This window comes from Nerophis ophidion, linkage group LG16, assembly GCF_033978795.1.
Source record: "Nerophis ophidion isolate RoL-2023_Sa linkage group LG16, RoL_Noph_v1.0, whole genome shotgun sequence".
NCBI lineage: Eukaryota > Metazoa > Chordata > Actinopteri > Syngnathiformes > Syngnathidae > Nerophis > Nerophis ophidion.
In genome coordinates this window covers 45144799-45172199 of record NC_084626.1, presented here as the reverse complement: position 1 = coordinate 45172199, position 27401 = coordinate 45144799, and the positions used below count along the sequence as shown (strand labels likewise).

Sequence of the window (27401 nt, the reverse complement as noted above, 5' to 3'; positions counted from 1 at the left end):
AATTTAATATTTCATCATTGATATATAAACTATGGCTAGTAGTGGCTTTCAGTAGGCCTTTAAATTGTGATCATTTTTCAACAGTAATTTTTTTAAACAAGTGCACGCTTATCTTAAAATAACACATTGCCTAATCTACTTTGGTAAAGAAATAAATGGTCAACACCCTTTTCCAAACACTATCTTAGCTCAGAATGTCTTCCAGCAGACATGAGCAACATGCAGCTAATTTAAGCTTGGCTGACATTCTCTATCAGTTCACCACAAAATTATAGCAAGACATATATCAGGATTTACATCCACTTGCCTCCCACACCTCAACTGTTCACAACTACCTAACCGCTATTTAATGCCTGAAACAGACAAAATAGCAACAAACACCGACATGTGTTTGCATAAACTACACATATTGTCAGTATAATAATTGCTAGTGCAAAAATGTGACCTACATTCTACTTTATAACTTCATGTACTGACACATCATTAAAGGGGAACTGCACTTTTTGGAATTTGACCTATTCTTTATGAGAGACAGGAATACAACAGTTTTTGTGTTTTTCTTGCATTCTAATTTGTAACAATCTCCTTGTTCTAGGTGGCTAGTAGAGCAGCTAATGGGAGCAATCCATTCTGCCTCTAAGTCGCTTTAAAAATGCATCCAAAAACCGTCAATACTTCTTTTACATTCCGTAACCTGTATAGAATAGAATAGAATAGAATAGAATAGAATGAATTTTATTGTCATTATATGTGCATACAACGAGATTAAAGACTCCAATTTAAGGTGCGGTAATGGGAACAAATATGGGGTGAAATAAATGACATAAGAGGTAATAAAGGAAAAACTAACAATTGAAATAAACAGACTACTATAAACAGACGACTATCCAATAAAAATAATAAGCAATTCTGTACAATATACAAAACACTATAGAAGTACAAAATACAAATACTGGACAATATACAGAGCAAGACAGGAGTACCGAAGTAATAAATAACAATCAGTGACGGACGTATTGCACTCGAAGGGTAGTATTGCACAGTAGGGTATTAGGGCATTATATTGTATAGGGGTGAATTATTATTATTATAAGTTAGAGTTCAACATGGTGAAAGCTTTGGGAAAGAAGCTGTCTCTGAGCCTGTTTGTTCTGGCTCTGATGCACCTGTAGCGCCTGCCTGATGGTAGCAAGTCGAACAGGTGGAAGCCAGGGTGTGTGCTGTCCTTGGTAATGTTTTTTGCTCTGTTGAGGCAACGGGAGTTGTGTATAACAACAAAGCTGTAGCAACATTGTTTTTGGAAGAGCGAACAATGAGGAACTCTTTTTCTAGCGTACTAACACATCGTCTCGCTTCTGCGTCAACAGCTGAATGGCTTTTGAGTATTTAATGCACAACACAATTCCATAGACACACATCTGTACTTGTCAGGTTCAAACAACGATGACATCTATTAAACAAGACAAGAAGCAAAGAAATAAACAGAGACAGAATTAAATTTGGCTCAATTTGAGGAGAAACGTCTGGGCTGTACTCTTGTACAGTCTCCAGCACGCTCTGGCGAAAGATTGTACGCCACCTCTTTTATTTGTACTTTCCCTGATTACATGGCAACAGCTGTTTTTACGGGACGGGGTGGTAAATAGCCATCGCCTTTGGTTACGGAACATTTCAAAAGAAAAGGTCGTAAAACATTTCAAAGAAGAGGTCGTAAAACAGTTCACAGAAATGGTCGCCTTGAGGGTAGTCAGGCCCTGCTTCCTCTCCGCTTTTGTAGTTCTTGGGTCAAGACAAAATCTTTCTGTGTATTGCAATACTTGAAAGAAACAGAACACCTTCATGTTGCTTCCCATCCTACACAGTGGAGTTTTACAAGCCTTCTTCTTGGTAGGCTCAAAGACCGCTTTTGTGTTCTCCCTGGAAAGTCAATGAAACACAAAGTTTTGTGATAACTTATATACGATTATTCTAACAATACTGACTGAAAAACATGAACAATTGTATTGCGGTAGCCATCTATAAAGTATCAGCCCACATGTGTTGTTTGTACACAGCTCGCTCGACAGTGATGTAGTTGTACTAACAATAGCAGGATGTATTGCAATCAATGCCATTTGTTTACAATGAATGCAAGGCTAATGTAGCGGATTCTGACTATTTTGACTGGTAGTAGTCCACAGCGATGGTTCTGCCACACAATATGTCAGTGCTAACGAGGGAAATTACACTTCAATGACTGCCGTTAGCTTTGACAGTAGTATTGCTCGATTTTATTAAAACAGTTGTTTTTCTCACTACAGTAGGGCGAAACCATCATCTGACCAATCTTAGTCTATGAGCACGAACTGATGAAGTTTACTGAAGTATTGGCACCAGCCGCTAGTAGAGGTGGGAATCTTCGGGCACCTCATGATTTGGCTACGATTACGATTCAGGATTTAAGATTCGATTAAAAATGGATTATTGATGCATCTTTTAACGTGTGTATATTGACGCAGTTTTACATTTATTTTTGTTCCACTAAATAAAGGTTTATCACTTGCAACTTGTAAAAAACAGTGCATTTGTGGGAAGAAACAGTAAATTACATTTATTAAATTAATAGAAATGTGTGCAAGACTGGAACATAAGTGCCCTGTAATAAAAGGAGCTGGTCAGATGTCTTGGTAAGGTGGCTCGCTGCAGTCAGACACATTTTACAACTGTCTGCATTACTTTATTTACTATAAATAAATTGATTGATGTTTACTAATCGATTTTATTATCCTCCATGTCTAAATTATTTCCCCCCACCTCTAGCCGCTAGAATATATCTGACCAATCAAAGTCTAACACTAGATCTGACCAAACGATCGATTGCCCTGAGATCAATATTGTTGTGACTCACTCGATGGACAGTTGTGCATTTGGTCCAGCTGGCCGGGGACGTTCTTTTCCAGTTTAGTTTAGATGAGCACACCATTTATTTCGGCATAGCTTGGCTCCAAGTTCCACAAGTCACACCGACCTCAGTCTCTTGGCTTCTGTCTGCGCCAACATGTCATTCCTATATCAATCAATACTCATTTATCCAAAAATAGTCGTCTTCATTGTCCGACACCAAGTCACCATTGTCCGACACCATACATACATACATATATGTATATATACATGTATACATATGTGTGTGTGTATATATATATATATATACATATATATATATATATATGTATATATATATATATATATATGTGTATATATATATATATGTATATGTGTGTATATATATATGTATATATATGTATGTATGTGTATATATATATATATATGTATATATATATATACTGTATATATGTAAGCAGTGTGTATATAAAACGTTGATGGAGGGCTTTGAAGGCTACAATGGTGACTTTCATTGGTTGCATTTTGCAAGTTGTTTTTTTTAATCATCTTTACAATCCCACAAAAAAAAAACGTGTTCTTGTCACTCATAATGATTGTGAACAATAATCAAAATTCTAAAAAATATATAAAAAGTGCAGCTCCCCTTTAAGTAGTTTTTTCTTTATTTTGTATTTGGGAAATTGAGTGACAGCTGCCTGTCTTTGTTTGCCGCACGCTGCTGATGTGCTGATAGCCTGCCTAACATCCCCCTCCTCTCATCTCTTTGATGCCCTTACAGAAACTTCTAGGCAACTCCTTGCTGAAGTTGGAGGGTGACGACCGCTTGGACATCAACTGCACTTTGCCTCTCACTGATCAGGTTCTGACTTCTACTTAACATGAGCTGATGCCTTCAGGGTTCACATCATAACTGTGGTTGTCTCTCACCTTAGCTGGTGCTGGTGGGCTCTGAGGAGGGCTTGTATGCTCTGAACGTCATAAAGAACTCTTTGACCCACATCCCAGGCCTGGCCTGCGTGTTCCAGATTCAGATTCTAAGAGAACTTGACAAGCTCTTGATGATCACAGGTTAGTAAATGAATTTTTTTTTTTTTTAGGATTTAATTAAGAGCGGTTGTCATTGAATTAATTGTGAATGTGGTTCTCTGTATTTGTTCCTTTTTGTGCTTCATGTATTTATTGTTTGGAAGATCTATAGTTCTATAACATCTATGAGTGTGTCCTCCAGGAGAGGACCGAGCCTTGTGCTTGGTGGAGATCAAAAAGGTGAAGCAGTCATTGTCACAGTCCCATCTCCCATCTCCACCTGACCTCAGTCCCTTCATCTTTGAGACGGTGAAAGGATGCCACCTCTTCTCCTCCGGAAAGGTCAGTTCATTGATTTTCTTATCAATCAATGTTTGTTTATGTAGCCCTAAATCACAAGTATCTCAAAGGGCTGCACAAGCCACAACCACATCCTCGGTTCAGAGCCGACATTAAGGCAAAAACTCACAACCCAGTGGGATGTCAATGTGAATGACTATGAGAAACCTTGGAGAGGACCGCAGATGTTGGTAACCCCCCCTTCGCCCTAGGGGAGACCGGATGCAATGGACGTCGAGTGGGTCCAGCATAATATTTTAAAAGTCCAGTCCATAGTGGATCTAATATAATAGTGAGAGTCCAGTCCATAGTGGATCTAACATAATAGTGTGAGAGTCCAGTCCATAGTGGATCTAACATAATAGTGTGAGAGTCCAGTCCATAGTGGGTCTAACATAATAGTGTGAGAGTCCAGTCCATAGTGGATCTAACATAATAGTGAGAGTCCAGTCCATAGTGGATCTAACATAATAGTGAGAGTCCAGTCCATATTGGATCCAGCATAATAGTGAGAGTCCAGTCCATAGTGGATCTTACATAATAGTGAGAGTCCAGTCCATAGTGGATCTAACATAATAGTGAGAGTCCAGTCCATAGTGGATCTAACATGATAGTGAGAGTCCAGTCCATAGTGGATCTAATATAATAGTGAGAGTCCAGTCCATAGTGGATCTAACATAATAGTGAGAGTCCAGTCCATAGTGGATCTAACATAATAGTGAGAGTCCAGTCCATAGTGGATCTTGCATAATAGTGAGAGTCCAGTCCATAGTGGATCTAACATAATAGTGAGAGTCCAGTCCATAGTGGATCTAACATAATAGTGAGAGTCCAGTCCATAGTGGATCTAACATAATAGTGAGAGTCCAGTCCATAGTGGATCTAACATAATAGTGAGAGTCCAGTCCATAGTGGATCTAACATAATAGTGTGAGAGTCCAGTCCATAGTGGATCTAACATAATAGTGTGAGAGTGCAGTCCATAGTGGATCTAACATAATAGTGTGAGAGTCCAGTCCATAGTGGATCTAACATAATAGTGTGAGAGTGCAGTCCATAGTGGATCTAACATAATAGTGTGAGAGTCCAGTCCATAGTGGATCTAACATAATAGTGTGAGAGTCCAGTCCATAGTGGATCTAACATAATAGTGTGAGAGTCCAGTCCATAGTGGATCTTACATAATAGTGAGAGTCCAGTCCATAGTGGATCTTACATAATATTGAGAGTCCAGTCCATAGTGGGGCCAGCAGGAGACAATCCTGAGCAGAGACGGGTCAGCAGCGCAGAGATGTCCCCAACCGATGCACAGGCAAGCGGTCCACCCCGGGTCCAGACTCCGGACAGCCAACACTTCATCCATGGCCACCAGACCTGTGGTGGCCATGGATGCAAAGGAGAAAATAAAGTAAACGTCAGATCAACTGGTCTAAAAAGGAGGTCTATTTAAAGGCTAGAGTATACAAATGAGTTTTAAGATTGGACTTAAATGCTTCTACTGAGGTAGCATCTCGAACTGTTACCGGGAGGGCATTCCAGAGTACTGGGGCCCCAATAGAAAACGCTCTAAAGCCCGCAGACTTTTTTGGGCTCTGGGAATCACTAATAAGTTCTTTGAACGCAGATTCCTTGCCGAGACATATGGTACAATACAATCAGCAAGATCGGATGGAGCTAGACCGTGTAGTAAGTCGCACTGAAGTATAAGTCGCATTTTTTGGGGAAATTTATTTGATAAAACCCAACACCAAGAATAGACATTAGAAAGGTAATTTAAAATAAATAAAGAATAGTGAACATCAGGCTGAATAAGTGTACTTTATATGAGGCATAAATAACCAACTGCTATGTTTACCTAACATATTATGGTAAGAGTCATTCAAATAACTATAACATATAGGACATGCTATACCTTTACCAAACTATCTGTCACTCCTAATCCATAAATCCCATGAAATCTTATACGTCCAGTCTCTTATGTGAATGAGCTAAATAATATTATTTGATATTTTACGGTAATGTGTTAATAATTTCACACATAAGTCGCTCCTGAGTATAAGTCGCACCCCCGGCCAAACTATGAAAAAACTGTGACTTAAAGTCCAAAACATACTGTAGGTGTAATAAGATCAGAATTTCTTGTTTGAACTTTCTTGTTGAACTCCAGCTTATTAGTGATTCCCAGAGCCCAAAAAAAGTCTGCGGGCTATAGAGCGTTTTCATTTTAGGCTCCAGTACTCTGGAACGCCCTCCCGGTAAAAGTTTGAGATGCCACCTCAGTAGAAGCATTTAAGTCTCACCTTAAAACTCATTTGTATACTCTAGCCTTTAAATAGACTCCCTTTTTAGACCAGTTGATCTGCCGTTTCTTTTCTTTTTCTCCTATGTCCCACTCTCCCTTGTGGAAGGGGTCCGGTCCGATCCGGTGGCCATGTACCGCTTGCCTGTGTATCGGCTGGGGACATCTCTGCGCTGCTGATCCGCCTCCGCTTGGGATGGTTTCCTGCTGGCTCCGCTGTGAGCGGGACTCTCGCTGCTGTGTTGGATCCGCTTTGGACTGGACTCTCGCGACTGTGTTGGATCCAATATGGATTGAACTTTCACAGTATCATGTTAGACCCGCTCGACATCCATTGCTTTCCTCCTCTCCAAGGTTCTCATAGTCATCATTGTCACCGACGTCCCACTGGGTGTGAGTTTTCCTTGCCCTTATGTGGGCCTACCGAGGAGGTCGTAGTGGTTTGTGTTGTGGTTTGTGCAGTCCTTTAAAGCACTAGTGATTTAGGGCTATATAAGTAAACATTGATTGATTGATTGATTGTTGTTGTCAAAAGTCTAGCAGCCACATTTTGTACCAACTTTAATCTTTTAATGCTAGACATAGGGAGACCCGAAAATAATACGTTACAGTAATCAAGACGAGACGTAACGAACGCATGAACATTTAAACAACCCCGTCAATTGCGAAGACACTAGAAAAAAAAAAAAAAGTATTGATATGATATCAGTGAGACGTCCACCAGGAGAATGGCAGACACCTGAACAGGCCGGCCTCACATCCAGCACCTCTCCACACCGCGCATGACGTGCTCATCAATCATCCGGATGCAGCAATGAATGAATGTCTTAGTGTTGCAACAAATCAGACATTTTCCAGCATCCAACATCAAACAACTCTTCCCACAACCATCGTAGCTCACCTGGGGCAGGAAGCATACGAGACTCTGTGAACGTTGCACCTAAGTACGGACTGTGTGTAGATTCATTGTGAAGACAAAAGTAAACATTGACATGTGCAAAGGCAGTAAGAGATGATCAAACAATGGGGCAGCTAAAGGACTACCAGTTTATTTTCTCTTTTATCACACAGGTAAAAACCCTGCAGGTGAACAGCTGATTGTATTATGTTGGTGTCAAAAACCACATGACTCACGTTACATATGTGACCTACTGCAGTGTTTTTCAAACTGTTTTGAGCCAAGGCACATTTTTTACGTTGAAAAAACCCGGAGGAACACCATCAGCAGAAATTATTAAAAAAACGAAACTCAATTGACAGTAAAAAGTCGTCGCAATTTTTGGAAATGACTTCAAAGCATAACCAAGCATGTATCAATATAGCTCTTGTCTCATCACACTGTGACTTATTTTGAGTTGTTTGCTGTTTTCCTGTGTGTAGTGTTTTAGTTCTAGTCTTCCGCTCTTATTTTGGTAGCTTTTTCTTTTTTTGGGGGGTATTTTCCTGTCGCAGTTTCATGTCTTCTTTTGCGCGCTATTTTCGGTATCTACTTTGTTTTTGGAATCAAGAATATTTAAATAGTTTTTATCCGTCTTTGTGGGGACATTGTTGATTGTCATGTCATGTTCGGATCTACATTGTGGACGCCGTCTTTGCTCCACAGTAAGTCTTTGCTGTCCTCCAGCATTCTGTTTTTGTTTACTTTGTAGCCAGTTCAGTTTTAATTTTGTTCGGCATAGCCTTCCCTAAGCTTCAATGCCTTTTCTTAGGGCCACTCACCTTTTGTTTATTTTTGGTTTAAGCATTAGACACATTTTTACCTGTTTCCGAACTCTACAAAGCAATTAGCTACCGGCTGCCACCTACTGATTTGGAAGAGTATTACATGGTTACTCTGCCGAGCTCTAGACAGCACCCACAGCATCATTTGCAGACTATAATTACTGGTTTGCAAAAAATATTTTTAACCCAAATAGGTGAAATGAGATCATCTCCTACAGCACACCAGACTGTATCTCACTGCACACTGGTTGAAAAACACTGACCTACTGTACCTACCTTTTTTTTTTATTGTGCCCTTTATTTTTGTATTTTGTTAGCGGTACCAAAATATCGGGATGGACACAGGCCTCGTCACAACAATGGCTGGTAGCTGAGTTGTTCTCTTTTTCACAGATCGACAATGGAATCTGTATTTGTGCTGCGATGCCCAATAAGATTACAATCCTACGACTTAATGAGAGCCTCAACAAGTTCTGCATCCGAAAGGTGAGTAGAACCCCAAAGATACCAAGTTCAGCTAAAAGTTTAAAGGGGACCTACGATTAATTTCTTCTCTCCTGACATATAAATATTGTTCCAATGTTGGATACTGGTGTTAAATCATAAGGTTCATGCCTTTTGGTGCGAGCTTGTTTCTGTTGGAGGGGTTCTGCAGTCTGGCCACAGTGTGATGTCACCGCGAGGTGGTCTTACTTATTTGGACACTAAGTCAAGCTCTTCAGGCTATGAGGAAACACACAAAAAGGTAGGATAGAGTATTCTCATCTAGTTGTATAACACCAACATACAATGAGATACAGGTTGCTAAAAGCTAAATTGAATCATGATATATATTTAATTATTTACATTAAATGATACTTTTGGTTTCATTTGTAATGGAAGCCATTCTAGTGGGCATCCCACATCAGACTCAAGTCACACACCATCACCGACATTCACCTCTCATCCTCAGTCACTAATCTGGGTGTTGGAATGTACCCTCACCTGACCTTTGAGGCTCAAATAAAACAAGTGTGCAAGACCTCTTTCTAACACCTCAGGAACATTGCTAAACTCCGCCCCTCACTCACTCTCTCTGATGCCGAGAAGCTCGACTACTGCAACGCACTTCCTGTGGTGATCCCCGGCGAAAACATCCAGAAGCTGCAATACATACAGAATAGTGCTGCTGGGATCCTGACGAGGGTACGGAAATACGACCATATCACACCAATTCTCAAATCTCTTCACTGGCTTCCTGTTCCACTCAGGATTGAATACAAAGTCTCCCTATTAACCCACCAGTGCCTCCATGGAAATGCCCCCCTCTACTTCAAAGAACTACTCACCCCCAAGTCCTCCACACGACATCTCCGCTCCAAACAAGCTTACCTCCTCCAACCCCCAAGGACAAAGCTACGAACTATGGGAGACGGGGCTTTCTGCTCCGCCGCTCCCAGTCTGTGGAACGCTCTCCTTGACCACCTGAGGGCACCACAGACTGTGGATGCTTTAAAAAAAAGCCTTTTGTAGATATATGCATACTAGTTCTAGCTATTAGGCTGTTCTAGTTTTTATTTGTATTTATTTTTATTATTTTTTTATTATTATTTTTAATTTATTTATTTTTTTCAATACATTTGAGCAATTTGAGGTTGTTTGCTCAATGTAAAGTGCTTTTTACAAATAACATCTATTATTATTATAATCTAGGAATGCCTTTTAGCTTGCAGACAGACTCAAAAAAAGATGTTATAAAAGTTACTGAGGAGCAAAATGTACACTAAAGCATATCTAACTAATCACAAGGGAGTGTTTTAAATGTAAACTGAAATCATCGTAAGTCCGCTTTAAAGCAACTGCAGGTCAGTTTTACCAAAGTAGTCTGTGTTGATTGTTGAATGTATTTGCAGGAAATTGAGACCTCGGAGCCCTGCAGCTGCATCCACTTCACGGGTTACAGTATCATCATTGGCACCAACAAGTTCTATGAAATTGAGATGAAGCAGTATGTGCTGGAAGGTGGGTCATCAGTCAGGACTCCCACAGTAGTTTCCTTGTTGCTTGTTTAATGTTTACACATCCTTCACTCATGTGTTCCTGCAGAGTTCCTGGATAAAAACGATGTGACGTTAGCCTCCGCTGTGTTCGCTGCATCCTCCCACAGCTTCCCCATATCCATCATCCAGGTCACCACGGCTCCTCAGAAGGATGAATACCTGCTGTGTTTCCATGGTTAGTAGGGCAGCGCCATTTTGGGGAGGCTATCTATTCGAATTAGAATCGATTCAAAACAACTCTAGATTCAAAATCAATACTTTTTTTTTTTAAATAACATTGGGTGCCATATATATGATTAACTACATCAGGGGTAGGGAACCTATGGCTCTAGAGCCAGATGTGGCTCTTTTGATGACTGCATCTGGCTCTCCGATAAATCTGAGCTGACATTGCGTTAAACGATAAGTAATGAATAATTCCACTTGTAATCACAGTGTTAAAAATAACGTTCAAAATATAAAATATTCTCATGCATTTGGAATCCATCCATCCATTTTCTACCGCAACTGTTCAAGAAGTTGCGTTAATGGTAAGAAGTTATGTATTTATTATTGGTTAGTGTGGGGCTTGCCCTCCTGGGGGTTCTTCGGACCACCAAGCACTGACATGAGAGCCTGTTTCAGGGTTACAATATTGTTTTATTTTTCAATAAGTCTCTCAGTTGCTTTCCAGCAATTGTCTTTTCCTCTTTCGTTCTCGCTCGCGCTCTGGCTCCAGCTCCAACCCCGTCTCTCCACCTGGTTGCTGCTTATAACAGAGCGACAGGTGATTAGATAACAAGGCCCAGGTGGGCTTCTACGCATCTGTCGCTGATTTTGAGGCCGATCCCGACAACACCCTGCTTCGCTGCAGGCCTGCAGGCCACACCCCCTCCACAGTTAGCTTCAGAATAACAATGTTATTACAAAGAATAAGAGACCTATTATACTTTAGAAATGTTGGTCTTACTTCAAAATGCACACATTTAGTTGTTCCGTGTTGACATTTTTTTTATATGGCTCTTACGGAAATAAAATTTTAAATATTTGGATTCTTGGCTCTCTCAGCCAAAAAGGTTCCCGACCCCTGAACTACATGATAAAAAATACTACAAAATAGACAAACAGTAGGGGTGATACTCCCTCTGAGGTCTTAATCAAGGCTCAAGTTGTTTGTTTTTCTCCCACAGACATTTATTACAGCCACGCCTTCTTCTTGTTAACAACGATGCCAAAATAATGCCATCAGATACAATAAATAAGAAGAACAGAACTTACAATTAGTCTGACATCACATAAAAAACACATTAATTTGACATACATTATCAGAAATAATCATACCTCATTGGCCTCACAAACTCAGAGGGAATAAAGTTTCTTTTGAAGCCGATTCTCTAATCTTCCACCCAATGCTGGCTGTGTCATGCTGCTTCCTTTATTCCCTCACATATTAATTGTTCCCCCAACAATGTGACCAAACTGGAACAAAAAATATGTTCCTCTCCAATTTACATGGGTTTTGTCACAAAAAATATACTTGCATGAAATTACTAAAGGAAATACATTTTTGATCACATTACATGTAAATATGAACTTATATTTATAAATTGTATTTATTTATTCTAACCAACTTTGAAATCATATAACATACATACAATGTGCCTCTGTCAGCAGCTACAAGGGGTGTCAAAAAAAAATTGATTGTTAGATTACTCGCAATTCCTAATCGATTAAAAAAAAAAAAAAATCGATCCCATCTGTCCTGTCCATCCACTCAGACAAATCAGGTTTCCCACAGCGCAAAGAGCCACCGCCAAAAGTAAAGTCTTACCATAGAAGAAGAAGCGCACTTCTTCTTCTACGGGGGAAAATGAAGTCGACTGCTGCTTACCGTAGTTGTGAGACCTGTTGTGGCTCAACATTGGTCCATATATAAGGCGCACCGGATTATAAGACGCACTGTAAGCTTTTGAGAAAATTTGAGGTTTTTAGGTGCGCCTTGTAGTGCGGAAAATACGGTAGTTAAAAGAAAAGTGTTTTTTTTTTTAAATAAAATTCTAGCCAAACATTTAATAAAGTGAAATACAAATACGGCAACAAGAGAAATATCCAACACTTCTATTTTCTCAATTAAATGTGTACACAGATCTAGATCATCTACATCTACTACATCAGGGGTGCCCATTACGTCGATGGCGATCGACTGGTCGATCTCGGAGGGTGTGTCAGTCGATCTCAAGCCAGGCATTAAAAAATAGACATAAAAATGAGCAATCATCAATCATACCAAGACTTCACTTTCGTCAGTTGTTTGACATTCTTGGCACCCGAGGATCTTGTGAGATGACGCTGGCTGCTGCGAGCTCATATTTAAGAAAAAAATCACTAACAGGGCGGACGCAGAGAAACACATTTTATTTCTAGAGACTCCGTACCTACTGTCAAAACTCTAAAGACCGACGGCACAGTTCCTGTCTTCACCATAAAAGACCTGTTTCATCCTGCCTGTGCTAACAAAATAAGAGTCTCAGAAAGCTAGCGTGCACAAGCTAGCAAGCTACGGAGTTTGATGCCAATGTATTTCTCCCCCGCCCTCAGCGACCGCTTCCTCACTTGCTTGCCCACCCGCACACTCACTGACGTCACTCACCTGCTGCCAGACATTAAAGGGCCACACACATATGCTACTCTCATAACAAAGTGTTTAAAAACGAGTATGCAAGTTGGACAAATGAGATGCCAAATCCAACCACTTTCATGTGGTATTGGACAGAAAGGAGGACTTTTTTTTTCCTCCATTTGAAAATGCGGACGTTATCAGCACCACTGTCTGATTCCAATCAATGCAAGTCATCAGAATCAAATACACCAACTTATTGTCTTGTCTTCATGAAAGAAAGGAATCTATATGTGTTAAACATGCTTGTATTATCATTAAACACCATTAACTTGTTTACAAAGATGTCTCTTTCATAAATAAATAAATATAAATTATAAATAGGAATGAGGTAGATCTCCTCGTCTTGGTCAATTGAAAAGTAGCTCACCTGCAGAAAAAGTGTGAGCGCCCCTGTACTACATGATGTGTCTGAGTGGCCGCACAGGACAGATTAAAAACTATTGTAACAAAATTATTTTTTTACTTGATTAAGAATCGTTGCAATTAAGAATCACCATTCATTTGAAAACTGATTGTTTTTGACACTCTTATTGTTTGGAGCTATGCCAAAGCAAAGTGCAAGAGTTGTAAATCACACAATCCAAGCACCTACCAGTAGTTGAATTTGTACTTTTGCTCAACTTTGTTCCACACATTTCTTGCAGAGTTTGGCGTGTTTGTGGACGCATACGGCCGCAGGAGCAGAAGTGATGACATCAAGTGGAGCCGACTGCCTCTGTCCTTTGGTTAGTTTGAGTCCGCATGACTTGTTTACAGCATATTAAATGTCAACCTGACCATTTCAGCCTATAGAGAGCCCTACCTGTTTGTCACCTACTTCAACTCTCTGGATGTGATTGAGATTCAAGGCCATGCTGCACTGGGGTAAGACTGTCACTATTACATACTCGCAATCATGGTGACATCCTCTTGTAATGGATCTTATTCAATTAAATGTCTACTTTTTCTAACAGTCTGCTCCAGAGGTGTCAGACTTGTTTTCCCTGAGGGCCACATGGCAGTTATGGCTGCTGATGGAACAGTGAATAAATATGAACATAAATGTATAGTCGTCCCTCGTCACAACACTTCACCGATTAAAAAAATATATATATATATATTTATATTTATAACATTCTTGCCCCTTAATTAGGCATTTGCAAGCATAAAAATGGCCAAATGAACTAAAAATAACAATACTTTAGTAGTATTGTGGATCAGATGAGGCAACATTTCTAGGTATGGAACAAGATTATACAGCAGGGGTGTCCAAAGTGCGGCTTGGGGGCCATTTGCGGCCCGCAGCTAATCAATTACCGGCCCGCCAGGCATTCTGCAAAAATTGCAAAATTGATAGTATTGCAAAAAGTTTTTAAAAACATTTCAAAAAAGTGGAATGAGGTGAAATCTAATGATAAAAAGTGGCAATGTTGACACAAAGCTGCCATGCAGGCAGTTTTTTTCCCCTTTTGTCTTTTTTTTTTTTTCATTGCTCCAAAAAAAAAAGGGACAAAAAAAATCTATGTCATAATGAATTATTACTTAAAAATTATCACTTTAAAATGTTTTATGTGGAAAAAATATTGCATATGTTGTGTGGTTGCCATATAAAAACATCAAAGTTTTGACAAAAGAGCATAAAACAAACAAATTAATAGTTCAAACTTAAAATCGACAGACATATCGGAAGTTGATCTTGAGATTTAAGTGTAAAAAGTAAATAAATAAAAAAACTAATAAAAATGCATCACTTTATGAGTGGGGAGCCTTTCGGATCTCAAATATATTTAGTAGGATTTTATATAACTTTTCACTGTAATTACTCAAAAATCTTAAATAATTAAAATCAATGATGTCCTGCATTATTGATCTTAGAGGGCTTTAATTGCTAAATAAAGGAACTTTCCTGAAGGAATCAATAAAGTATTATCTATCTATCTAAATACTGCATATTTCAGTTTTACTATAAAAAAACAAAGTTGTCTTTGACAGAAAAGGCATAAAACCTTATTTGTTTTACTTTGTATCAACCTCAAGTTGATATAGAGATTTACTATAAGCATTAAATAAAAAATAATAATAATAATTTGACTTATTTTTAACATTTTAGTAACTGAGACCCTCTATGCTCCCCAGGAGCCCTAAGGATAAAAAAAAATCCATATATTTTGTTATGGTTTGAAAATGAAAAATATCAAAATGGCCCCTGCATGTTTAAATTTTTCCGTGTGCGGCCCTCTGTGGAAAAAGTCTGGACACCCCCGCTATACGGCCTTATTTCATGTCAAGAGGGCTCTCATAATGTTGAACATTTAGAAGGCAGTGAACACATTTTTATGCTCCAGCTCAGGGATGTCCACACTTTTTCTGCAGGCCAGATACTTTTCAATTGACCAAGTGGAGGAGTTCTACTTCATCCAGCTCGCCATTGACGAAATGGGAACACCTGCTCCAGCTATTAAAAATATTTCATTTATAACTAATGATTCCTACTTTGCATAAATTAATTCATCACGGTCATGTCCGGAACCAATTTATAGCGATAAGCATGAGATTGCTTTCATCACCTCATGATGTTGTTACACACATACCTAGTCATTTATTATATCTTTTACTAGCAATATGATGGATTATTTGCTTTGAAATCAGAAGTCAAGTTGACAAGCAGATCTTTAAGAATTGTTCATGACTAAAGAAATGTTTGGAATATCTTGTTACATGTGCAAGTTTAGAGGAATCGTCTGGTATTTATCAAAGCTCTGCATCTTCCTACTCCTTTTTCAGACATGTTGAGTTTTTTCCATTGTGATCCAGAGTTCCCTTAAATCAGGGGTGCCCACACTTTTTCTGAAGGCGAGCTACTTTTCAATTGACCAACTCGAGGGGATCTACCTCATTTATATATATCATTTATATTTATTTATTTATGCAAGAGACATTTTTGTAAACAAGTTAAATGTGTTTAATGATAATACAAGCATGTGTAACACATATAGATGTCTTTCTTTCACAAAGACAAGAATATAAGTTGGTGTATTACCTGATTCTGATGACTTGCATTGATTGGAATCAGACAGTAATGATGATAACGCCCACATTTTCAAATGGAGGAGAAAAAAAGTTGTCCTTTCTGTACAATACCACATGAAAGTGGTTGGTTTTTGGCATCTAATTCATCCAGCTTCCATACACTTTACAAGAAAAACATTGGCGGCAAATTCCGTAGCTTGCTTGATTGACATTCACGGCACCCGAGGGTCTTGTGAGATGACGCTGGCTGCTGCCACTTCATTATTATGAAAAAATGACGGAGAGGAAGGCGAGAAACACTTTTTATTTCAACAGACTTTCGCGCCGTCCCTTCCGTCAAAACTCCAAAGGCCGACTGCACATTTCCTATCTTCACAATAAAAGCCCTGCTTCATGCTGCCTGCGCTAACAAAATAAGAGTCTCGGAAAGCTGGCGTGCACAAGTGATGTGCACGCCAGCTTTCTGAGGGATCGCTTGTGCACGCCAGTTTTCCGAGACTCTGTATTTAGTTAGCGCAGGTAGCATGAAGCAGGGCTTTTATTGTGAAGATAGAAAATGTGCAGTCGGCCTTTAGAGTTTTGACGGAAGGTACGGCGCGAGAGTCTGTTGAAATAAAAAGTGTTTCTCGCCTTCCTCTCAGTCATATTTTAATAATAATGATCTTGCAGCAGCCAGCGTCATCTCACAAGACCCTCCGGTACCGTGAATGTCATTTAAGTGACGTCTTGGTGAAGATTGATGATCACTCATTTTTAGGTCTATTTTTTTTAAAAGCCTGGCTGGAGATCGATTGACACACCCCCCGCGGTCGACTGGTAGCTCGCGATCGACGTAATGGGCACCCCTGCCTTAAATGCATGTTCCAAATAAACTCAAACACAAATATGTGTTTGCATCTTGTCAAAAGTGAAAGAAGAACTACATTTATCATGAATGATATTGCTGCAACACATAAAATGATGTGGCCCCCAAGCCTTAAACTGTCCCCTTGTCTTTCCAGGTCTCACTCATACGCTCACCTCGACATCCCTAACCCACGCTACCTCGGCCCGGCAATCTCCTCTGGCGCCGTTTACTTGGCCTCGTCCTACCAGAACAAATTACGAGTCATCTGCTGCAAAGGCAACTTGATCCAGAACCAGGACGGCGGAGGAGACCTGCAGCGTGGCGGCTCGGGGCGCAGGTGAGGGTGGTAGTGGTTTTTATGTTGGACTGGCCATCTCACCCACTTTTTTATTTCCTCTTTCTTCCTTCATCAAGTCCTTTGTGTGCTAATTAGTCATGTTTCTATTTCTGGCAATGGCTTTATGGACCAGTGAGCTTTTGCATTTTTTAAGAGGGATACATGAGTGTTGATTGGTAGCTAATTAAGCTGCAGGAAGAAACAGTGAAAGTAAAGAGCTCATTACAAGGGCCTCCTGGAGTGGGAATAGCAGACGGCACACGGGTGTAGTTGGCACTGCAGGGCACAGGTTGGCATCCACAGGTGGGGGTGGTTAGTCTCAGTGTAGTGTGTTGCAGTAACACCACCATTCTTCTTCTTTGCAGGAAGAAGAGTTCATTTTTCATTTGCGGTAAATGTTAAGGTTGATTAAACTGCCTCGTTTGTAAGAGATGAACATTTTGGAATAAAGACAACTTTGATGTGATGAAGTACATGAATGTTTGTTATTTGTTAACAGACTTATTCTTGTCTTTGTTACGCAACATGACCAAAGTCACGTCCTGCATCTTCTTCTCACTTCATCAGCTGCTCCAATCAGTTTGACTGTGGTCAACCACACTAAGTCCTGCAGTGCCAAACACTCATCGCTATGCACAGGTCACAGCTGTGGTCATCTAAACATTAGGGGTGTGTCACAGTACATAGCTGTGGTCATTTACACATTAGGGGTGTGTCACAGGTCACAGCTGTGGTCATCTACATATTAGGGGTGTGTGATATTACATAGCTGTGGTCATCTACATATTAAGGGTGTGCCACAGTATATAGCTGTGGTCATCTACATATTAGGGGTGTGCCTCAGTACATAGCTGTGGTCATCTACATATTAGGGGTGTGCCTCAGTACATAACTGTGGTCATCTACATATTAGGGGTGTGCCACAGTATATAGCTGTGGTCATCTACATATTAGGGGTGTGCCTCAGTACATAGCTGTAGTAATCTACATATTAGGGGTGTGCCTTAGTACATAACTGTGGTCATCTACATATTAGGGGTGTGCCACAGTATATAGCTGTGGTCATCTACATATTAGGGGTGTGCCTCAGTACATAACTGTGGTCATCTACATATTAGGGGTGTGCCACAGTATATAGCTGTGGTCATCTACATATTAGGGGTGTGCCTCAGTACATAACTGTGGTCATCTACATATTAGGGGTGTGCCACAGTATATAGCTGTGGTCATCTACATATTAGGGGTGTGCCACAGTATATAGCTGTGGTCATCTACATATTAGGGGTGTGCCTCAGTATATAGCTGTGGTCATCTACATATTAGGGGTGTGCAACAGTACATAACTGTGGTCATCTACATATTAGGGGTGTGCCTCAGTACATAACTGTGGTCATCTACATATTAGGGGTGTGCCACAGTATATAGCTGTGGTCATCTACATCTTAGGGGTGTGCCTCAGTACATAACTGTGGTCATCTACATATTAGGGGTGTGCCACAGTATATAGCTGTGGTCATCTACATATTAGGGGTGTGCCACAGTACATAGCTGTGGCCATCTACATATTAACGGTGTGCCACGGTACGTAGTTGTGGTCATCTACATATTAAGGGTGTACCACGGTACATAGCTATGGTCATGTGTACATATTAAGGGTGTGCCGCTCCACCAACACTATTGGCTGATTTTCATTGCTGATCATTGAATGCCGATCACAAACACTGATCCCCTCTGGCTATTGTTCTTCTCAGGGAATAAAAGACAATGGTCAATCCCAAGTTCTTTTGGATGACATACAGCATATGTTGAGTAAAAAGGACCCCCGAGTCAGAATTGTACAATACCAAGTTTTACTGAAGCTTTAGGAGACCAGCCCTTACAATGCAACCATAGCATCAGTAAGCGAGTTCTAAATCTAAATAAAAAAAAGTGAGCTTATGTAGAGTGAAAACAGCCCCTCTCGCCCAGAAAGGAGCACAGCTGCTTCTTCAAAACAGGTAAGGAACTGGCCAAAACAGGTCTGTGAGCCGGCAAACAGGAGCCCAAATGACAAAACAAAGAGTTTAAATGGGTTGTACTTGTATAGCGCTTTTCTACCTTCAAGGTACTCAAAGCGCTTTGACACTACTTCCACATTTACCCATTCACACACACATTCACACACTGATGGAGGGAGCTGCCATGCAAGGCGCCAACCAGCACCCATCAGGAGCAAGGGTGAAGTGTCTTGCTCAGGACACAACGGACGTGACGAGGTTGGTACTAGGTGGGAATTGAACCAGGGACGCTCGGGTTGCGCACGGCCACTCTCCCCACTGCGCCACGCCGTCCCAATTTACTCAATTTACCAGTTTACTCGCAGGCATAAGATAAAAGCAAGGAGGTCAGGAGAAGGTATCTGGGAAAATACTGGCTGCTTTAAACATGACTATGGATTAAAAAATAACACTTAAAGATATCTAATTTTTACACTTTATTTTGGTACCCTGGCTGACAAGCAGCTACTTACAATATGTGTCTCCTTACAGAGTGTGGAGCCGCTCTGCTAAGCTAATAATAATCACCTCCACTACGGAAAATAAACTGCATTATTTAGTATCTTAAGTAATATTATCACTGGAGGACAAGGCTAAACATGTTGCACATCAAGAGCAAGACAGGAGCAGGCATGCTAACAGCTAAGCTAACCAGTAAGTTTGCTTTAAACAACACCAATAAGTAAGTGCTTAGTCTGCGAAGAAGTAGAGATAGAACAGCAAAAAGAAAACAGTAATTAACAGGTAGAATAATAAGTGTGCAGAGGGAGGGTAATATAAAAACTGTGTGTTAGCATTGTTGCAGTCAGCACACAACACGTAAGACGAGGGCGGGTAAATCCATAAATTGGTGATGTGGATATCAAGGGTAGTATCAGTATATGATCAATACTAGAGTGATTATTCTCTTAAAAACATGTTTTTCTTGTTTTTGTTAATTTTTACAAACCTGAGGAATAAGTCCTTGGACACAGGAGGACTTAAGTGAGTCAAATAGAGGATTTGTATGCATTTGTTTATTTATTGTGTACTTTGTTTGGCTCCAAACATTGTATGTCATAAAAAAGTGTTGATTGTCTACAACAGTGTTTTTCAACCACTGTGTTGGGCACACTAGTGTGCTGTGAGAGATTGTCATTTCACCTATTTGGGTTCAAATATTTTTTTGCAAATCAGTAATTATAGTCTGCAAATGATGTGTTGTTGTTGTTGAGTGTCTAGAGCTCAGCAGAGTAACCGTGTAATACTCTTCCATATCGGTAGGTGGCAGCCGGTAGCTAATTGCTTTGTAGATGTCGGAAACAGCGGGAGGCAGCGTGCAGATAAAAATGTATCGAATGCTTAAACAAAATAGTGAGAGCCCCTAAGAAAAGGCATTGAAGCTTAGGGAAGGCTATGCAAAACGAGACTAAAACTGAACTGGCTACAAAGTCAACAAAAACAGAATGCCGGACGACAGCAAAGACGGCGTCCACAAAGTTCATCCAAACATTAAATGACAATCTTATTTTATTTTTTTATAAATTATAATGTCGAGGGATTTTTAATCTTTGCTATGTTGAAATTGTTACTGGTATTGATACTGTTGTTGATAATATTCTATTTTGTTTCACTACTTTTGGATTGTTCTGTGTCGTGTTTGTGTCTCCTCTCAATTGCTCTGTTTATTGTTGCTGTTCTGAGTGTTGCTGGGTCGGGTATGGTTCTGGAATTGGATTGCATTGTTATGGTATTTCCGTGTATTATTTTGTTGGATTGAATAACAAAAAAAAAACAGAATGCTGGACGACAGCAAAGACTTGCTGTGGAGCAAAGACGGCATGCACAAAGTACATCCGAACATGACATGACAATCAACAAAGTCCCCACAAAGAAGGATAAAAACAACTGAAATATTCTTGATTGCTAAAACAAAGTAGATGCGGGAAATATCGCTCAAAGGAAGACATGAAACTGCTACAGGAAAATGCCCCCCAAAAAAGAAAAAGCCACCAAAATAGAAGCACAAGACAAGAACTAAAACACAAGGGCTATTAGGGCTGCGAATCTTTGGGTGTCCCACGATTGGATTCAATATCGATTCTAGGGGTCACAATTCAATTCAAAATTTTTTTTTTTTTTCCCAATTCAACACGATTCGTGATTCAGAAACGATTTTTTTCTCGATTTAAAACGATTCTGTATTCATTCAAGACATAGATTTCAGCAGGATCTACCCAAGTCTGCTGACATGCTAGCAGAGTAGTAGATTTTTGTAAAAAGCTTTTATAATTGTAAAGGACAATGTTTTATCAACTGATTGCAATAATGTAAATTTGTTTTAACTATTAAACAAACCAAAAATATGACTTATGTTATCTTTGTGAAAACATTGGACACAGTGTGTTGTCAAGCTTATGAGATGCCATGCAAGTGTAAGCCACTGTGACACTATTGTTCTATTTTATTATTTTTATAAATGTCTAATGATAATGTCACTGAGGGATTTTTAATCACTGCTATGCTAAAAGTATAACTAATATTGATACTGTTGTTGATAATATTCATTTTTGTTTCACTACTTTTGGTTTGTTCTGTGTTGTGTTTGTGTCTCCTCTCAATTGCTCTGTTTATTGCAGTTCTGAGTGTTGCTGGGTCAGGTTTGGTTCTGGAATTGGATTGCATTGTTATGGTATTGCTGTGTAGTGGTTTGTTGGATTGATTTAAAAAAAAAATCAATAAAAAAAAAATGGGAATCGATTCTGAATCGCACAACGTGAGAATCACGGTTCAAATTTGAATCTATTTTTCCCCACACCCCTAAGAGCTATAGTGATGCATGCTTGCTTATGGTTTCAAGACATATCCAACAATTGCGACAACGACTTTTTACTGTCAACCGAGTTTCGTTTTCGGATGATTTCTGTTGGTGGTGGGCCTCTGCATTTTTTTCAAAGCAAAAAATGTGCCTTGGCTCACAAAAGGTTGAAAAACACTTGTCTACACCACAGTACTTACCTGTGATCAGAATCAGGAGCATTAAAACCCTGATCAATCAATCAATGTTTACTTATATAGCCCTAAATCACTAGTGTCTCAAAGGGCTGCACAAACCACAACACAAACCACCACGACATCCTCGGTAGGCCCACATAAGGGCAAGGAAAACTCACACCCAGTGGGACGTCGGTGACAATAATGACTATGAGAACCTTGGAGAGGACGAAAGCAAGGATGTCGAGCGGGTCTAACATGATACTGTGAAAGTTAAATCCATAATGGATCCAACACAGTCGCGAGAGTCCAGTCCAAAGCATTTAAGTCTCATCTTAAAACTCATCTGTATACTCTAGCCTTTAAATAGACCTCCTTTTTAGACCAGTTGATCTGCCGCTTCTTTTCTTTCTCCTATGTCCCCCCCTCCCTTGTGGAGGGGGTCCGGTCCGATGACCATGGATGAAGTACTGACTGTCCAGAGTCGAGACCCAGGATGGACCGCTCGTCGGGACCCAGGATGGACCGCTCGCCTGTATCGGTTGGAGACATCTCTACGCTGCTGATCCGCTTGAGATGGTTTCCTGTGGACGGGACTCTCGCTGCTGTCTTGGAGCCACTATGGATTGAACTTTCACAGTATCATGTTAGACCCGCTCGACATCCATGCTTTCGGTCCCCTAGAGGGGGTGGGGTGCCCACATCTGAGGTCCTCTCCAAGGTTTCTCATAGTCAGCATTGTCACTGGCGTCCCACTGGATGTGAATTCTCCCTGCCCACTGGGTGTGAGTTTTCCTTGCCCTTTTGTGGGTTCTTCCGAGGATGTTGTAGTCGTAATGATTTGTGCAGTCCTTTGAGACATTTGTGATTTGGGGCTATATAAATAAACATTGATTGATTGATTGATTGATCCAACACAGCAGATGGAAACAAACTAGCAAATATGAAACTATTTGGAACCTCTTCTGAGATACAGTAACCTCTTGAATTGTAATCTTGCACTGAAGTGATGATCCCTAGTTGATGGTGTGGAACAATTCAGATGGACTATGTGTTTGTTACCTCTTGGATCTCTCCCCCACAGCCCCAACAAACGCGGGCCTCCTTCCTACAACGAGCACATCTCCAAAAGACTGGCAGGCAACCCCCTCAGCCACGGGGAGCCGGGCACACCCCACCGCTACCGAGAGGCCCGCACAGAGTTCCGCCGCGACAAGTCCCCCAGCCGTCCTCTGGAGCGAGAGAAGTCTCCCGGCAGGATGCTGGAGAGCCGCATGGTGGGGTCTCCTGGCAGGGCCATGGCCGACCCTCGACTGGAGCGCTCCCCGGCCCGGGCCATGGCGGACCCCCGCATGGAGCGCTCGCCCGGGCGCATGATGGACGTTCGCAGGGAGAGATCTCCGGGACGCTTTGAAGAGCGCCAAAGGCTTCATACTGGATCTGGACGTACACCCATCAACCCTGTCAGCAAGGTCTGTAGTGCTGCAGTTTGGATGCTTATCTTCTTCTGTGTCAGTTAGGCAACGATGGCCATTTTACTTTAATAGCAGATTTTCCAACGCTTTAAACTGGCTTCTTTCCAACCTTTGGGAAGGAGCCAGCAGCGTTCTCCGGTATTTATGCTAATTTCATCTCTTTCCTGGCTTTAGCTTCGTATTTACCATGAATATTTTAGAACTCTATCATAATCCTCGTGTTTGACACTTTTATAGCACTTCCTCCTGCAGACAGCATGTTCAAACACCTTCTTTCACATCCTGAGCTCGTACAAGTCACACTTCAAAATGCTGATGTCCATCACACAAACCAAGACCTTGGTCTATGGCAGGGGTCGGCAACCTTTACCACTCATAAAGACCATTTTGACCCGTTTCACAAAATAAGGAGCCACAAAACTCTTTTCAAATTTAAAATGAAATAAAACTGCATACAGAGTTTTTTTTTACTTTGTGCTATGTATAAACCAGGGGTCTCATACACGCGGCTCGCACTTTAATATGAACATTTAATGATAGTCGGGCCCGTGAGTTTTATATGAATGGCTCTTGACAGCATCACATTTAAAACACTCCCGAATTTTCCGAGAGACTACAAAATGTCAGAGCAACAATCCTCACGAATGTTTACAGTATTTCCCTCGACCAACATTAATAAGGGCATCCTATGAAGGCGCTGCCTTTGCCGCCATATACAACACCTTCAATCAGCTTGCCAGCCCAGTCACAAGTTGAATGAGGCTTCTGCAGACTCATGTAAACAATTGCAAGACATACTTGTTTAACAGCCATACAGGTTACACTGAGGGTTGTAATAGATAGATAGATAGTACTTTATCGATTACTTCAGGAGAGTTCCTTCAGGAAACTTAAAATTCCAGCAGCAGTGTACAGAGTTGAGATCAATTTAAAAAAGAGTAAAAAGTAAATAATGGGGGTTTAAAAGGAAACAAAATAGAGAAATATTACAAAAAGAATAAAAACAATGGGAATAACAATATAACAGTAAAATAAGAATATAACAAGACAAAGTAGGCAGTAGTGACCATGTTATGAAAACGTATTGCACTGTTAATGTTTTGAATCCCCTGTCATCCTAGTACCCCCCGCCCCCCGTCCCAGAGAGGAGTTGTACAGTCTAATGGCGTGTGGGACAAAGGAGTTCTTGAGTCTATTAGTCCTGCACTTGGGATGAAGCAGTCTAGAACTGAACAGGCTCCTCTGGCTACTGATAACACTATGCAGAGGGTGACTGGCATCATCCAGGATGCTCACTAGTTTGTCAACAGTCCTCTTCTCTGCCACCCTCACCAGTGAGTCCAGTTTCATTCCCATTGTAGAACCGGCCCGCCTGATCAGTTTCTCAAGTCTGGAGCTGTCCTTCTTAGATGTACTGCCCCCCCCAGCACACTACCATGTAGAACAGAACACTGGCAACCACAGACTGGTAGTACATCCACAGGAGTTTTCTACAAATGTTGAAGGAGTGCAGTCTCCTGAGGAAGTACAGCCTGCTCTGTCCTTTCTTGTACTGGTGGTCCGTGTTAACAGTCCAGTCCAGCTTATTGTCCACCCAAACCCCGAGGTACTTGAATGAGTCCACGGTCTGTACCTCAACTCCCTCGATCACAATAGGTTGTGACCGTGGACTCGACCTCCCAAAGTCAATGACCAGCTCCTTGGTCTTTGACGGATTGAGCTGCAAGAGGTTCGTGTGGCACCACACAACAAAGTCCCTCACAATACAATAATAATATAAACAACTTTAACACTGTGACAAATATGCGCCACAGTGTTAACCCACACCAAACAAGAATGACAAACACATTTCGGGAGAACATCGGCACTGTAACACAACGTAGAATAGAATAGAAAGTACTTTATTGATTCCTGGGGGAAATTCAGCAACCCTCCGTGCGTTGGTTGAGATGGGCGGGGTTTGGTGCTAGCAGGGGTGTATGTAGCCCGGAAGAGCAGGGACACACGGGATTCTAGGTGTAGCGGTAAAGTCCTATACTATTACTGCTACTGGTTGTCAAATATAAATGAAGCTAGTTCAGACGTGTGCAGCCGGCTAATAATTGATGTCCAAAATTGTGTCCATGTTTAACAAAAATATTTAATTTCATAAAGTCACACTTTGTACAAAAACAGAAAATACACGGGAGCAAAAAAATACTAGCCTGGCACAGTCAAAAACTGTTGCGCCTCTACTCAGCAACACCTGAGCAAGATCCTGACTCCTCCCTAAATAGCCAGGCACTTGGCCTTGGAGCCAACCCCTTTAGTGACGTCATCAATTTGACAGACAGAAAGTGTATTTGGCTCTAACACTAGGTATTTGTTCTTTTGTGTTTATGTTGTGTTACAGTGCCGATGTTCTCCCGAAATGTGTTTGTCATTCTTGTTTGGTGTGGGTTCACATTGTGGCGCATATTTATAACAGTGTTAAAGTTGTTTATATTACAACCCTCAGTGTAACCTGTATGGCTGTTGAATAAGTATGCGTTGCAGTAAGTATACCTTGGTTGGTAGAGTGGCCGTGCCAGCAACTTGAGGGTTGGAGGTTCGATTCCCACTTCCGCCATCCTAGTCACTGCCGTTGTGTCCTCAGGCAAGACACTTTACCCACCTGCTCTCAGTGCCGCCCACACTGGTTTAAATGTAACTTAGATATTGGGTTTGACTATGTAAAGCGCTTTGAGTCACTAGAGAAAAGAGCTATATAAATATAATTCACTTCACAGTAGCTTTCGTCTAATAGAAAAAGGCTGAATATAAAATGTGATCAGTCGGCACGCAGATCTCGTGATGTAAAAGCTGGCACGACGACATGTTGTGAAGAAGGCTACAGGCATTGCAATCACTGCACACGCTCAATATTGAAGTCCGGGTGAAAGTTGGAGAATTGTATCCCCGGATGATTTCTGAGAGAAAGGCACTAATATCCGGAAACCTCCTGAAATAATTGTTGGGCTCGGCAATTAAGCAGCTGAGCCACATCAGAGTGATCAAAGAGCCGCAGGTTGCCGACCTCTGGCCTATGGAGACCTTAGCTCAAAAAATCACTCCAGTGTTTGGTTTCAAGAGAAAAGAGGAAATATGATCGCTAACATCACATCAATTAAAACATATCATTGCATAAAATGGCGGGAATTAAGATTATTTTCCATTAGATCAGACCTGGGCAAATTAAGGCCCCGGGGCCACATGAGGCCCGTTATGCTTTTCAATCTGGCCCACCGGACATTCCCAAAGCATTTTTTTTTATTCTTTAGGGTGGAAACTGTAGCTGCCATTATGATGTGCACTCATGTTTTCTAATGACCTTAAATGCCTCCTGAAATGAGATGTTCTTATTTAAACGGGGATAGCAGGTCCATTCTATGTGTCATACTTGATCATTTCGCCATATTGCCATATTTTTGCTGAAAGGATTTAGTAGAGAACATCCACGATAAAGTTTGCAACTTTTGGTGCTGATAAAAAAGCCTTGCCTGTACCAGAAGTAGCAGACGATATGCGCGTGACGTCACGGGTTGTGGAGCTCCTCACATCTGAACATTGTTTATAATCATGGCCACCAGCAGCGAGAGCGATTCAGACCGAGAAACCCACGATTTCCCCATTAATTTGAGCGAGTATAAAAGATTTGTGGATGAGGAAAATGAGAGCGAAGGACTAGAAAGAAAAAAAAAAGACGACGGCAGTGGGAGCGATTCAGATGTTATTAGAC

At 40.9% G+C, this 27401-nt stretch overlaps 1 protein-coding gene across 8 annotated transcripts in view; it reads left to right on the top strand.

The window, feature by feature from the left end:
• The window catches only part of cita (citron rho-interacting serine/threonine kinase a), a 113343-nt gene that overhangs the window by 82107 nt on the left and 3835 nt on the right, over positions 1-27401 (top strand). For all 8 annotated transcript variants that reach the window (XM_061875315.1, XM_061875316.1, XM_061875310.1 and 5 more), the window contains 10 exons: positions 3662-3742; positions 3816-3951; positions 4112-4251; positions 8663-8755; positions 10162-10270; positions 10355-10483; positions 13612-13692; positions 13753-13831; positions 16978-17160; positions 23254-23641. In XM_061875315.1, the coding sequence (XP_061731299.1) occupies positions 3662-3742; positions 3816-3951; positions 4112-4251; positions 8663-8755; positions 10162-10270; positions 10355-10483; positions 13612-13692; positions 13753-13831; positions 16978-17160; positions 23254-23641 (1419 nt within the window). The remainder of the gene's footprint in view (positions 1-3661; positions 3743-3815; positions 3952-4111; positions 4252-8662; positions 8756-10161; positions 10271-10354; positions 10484-13611; positions 13693-13752; positions 13832-16977; positions 17161-23253; positions 23642-27401) is intronic.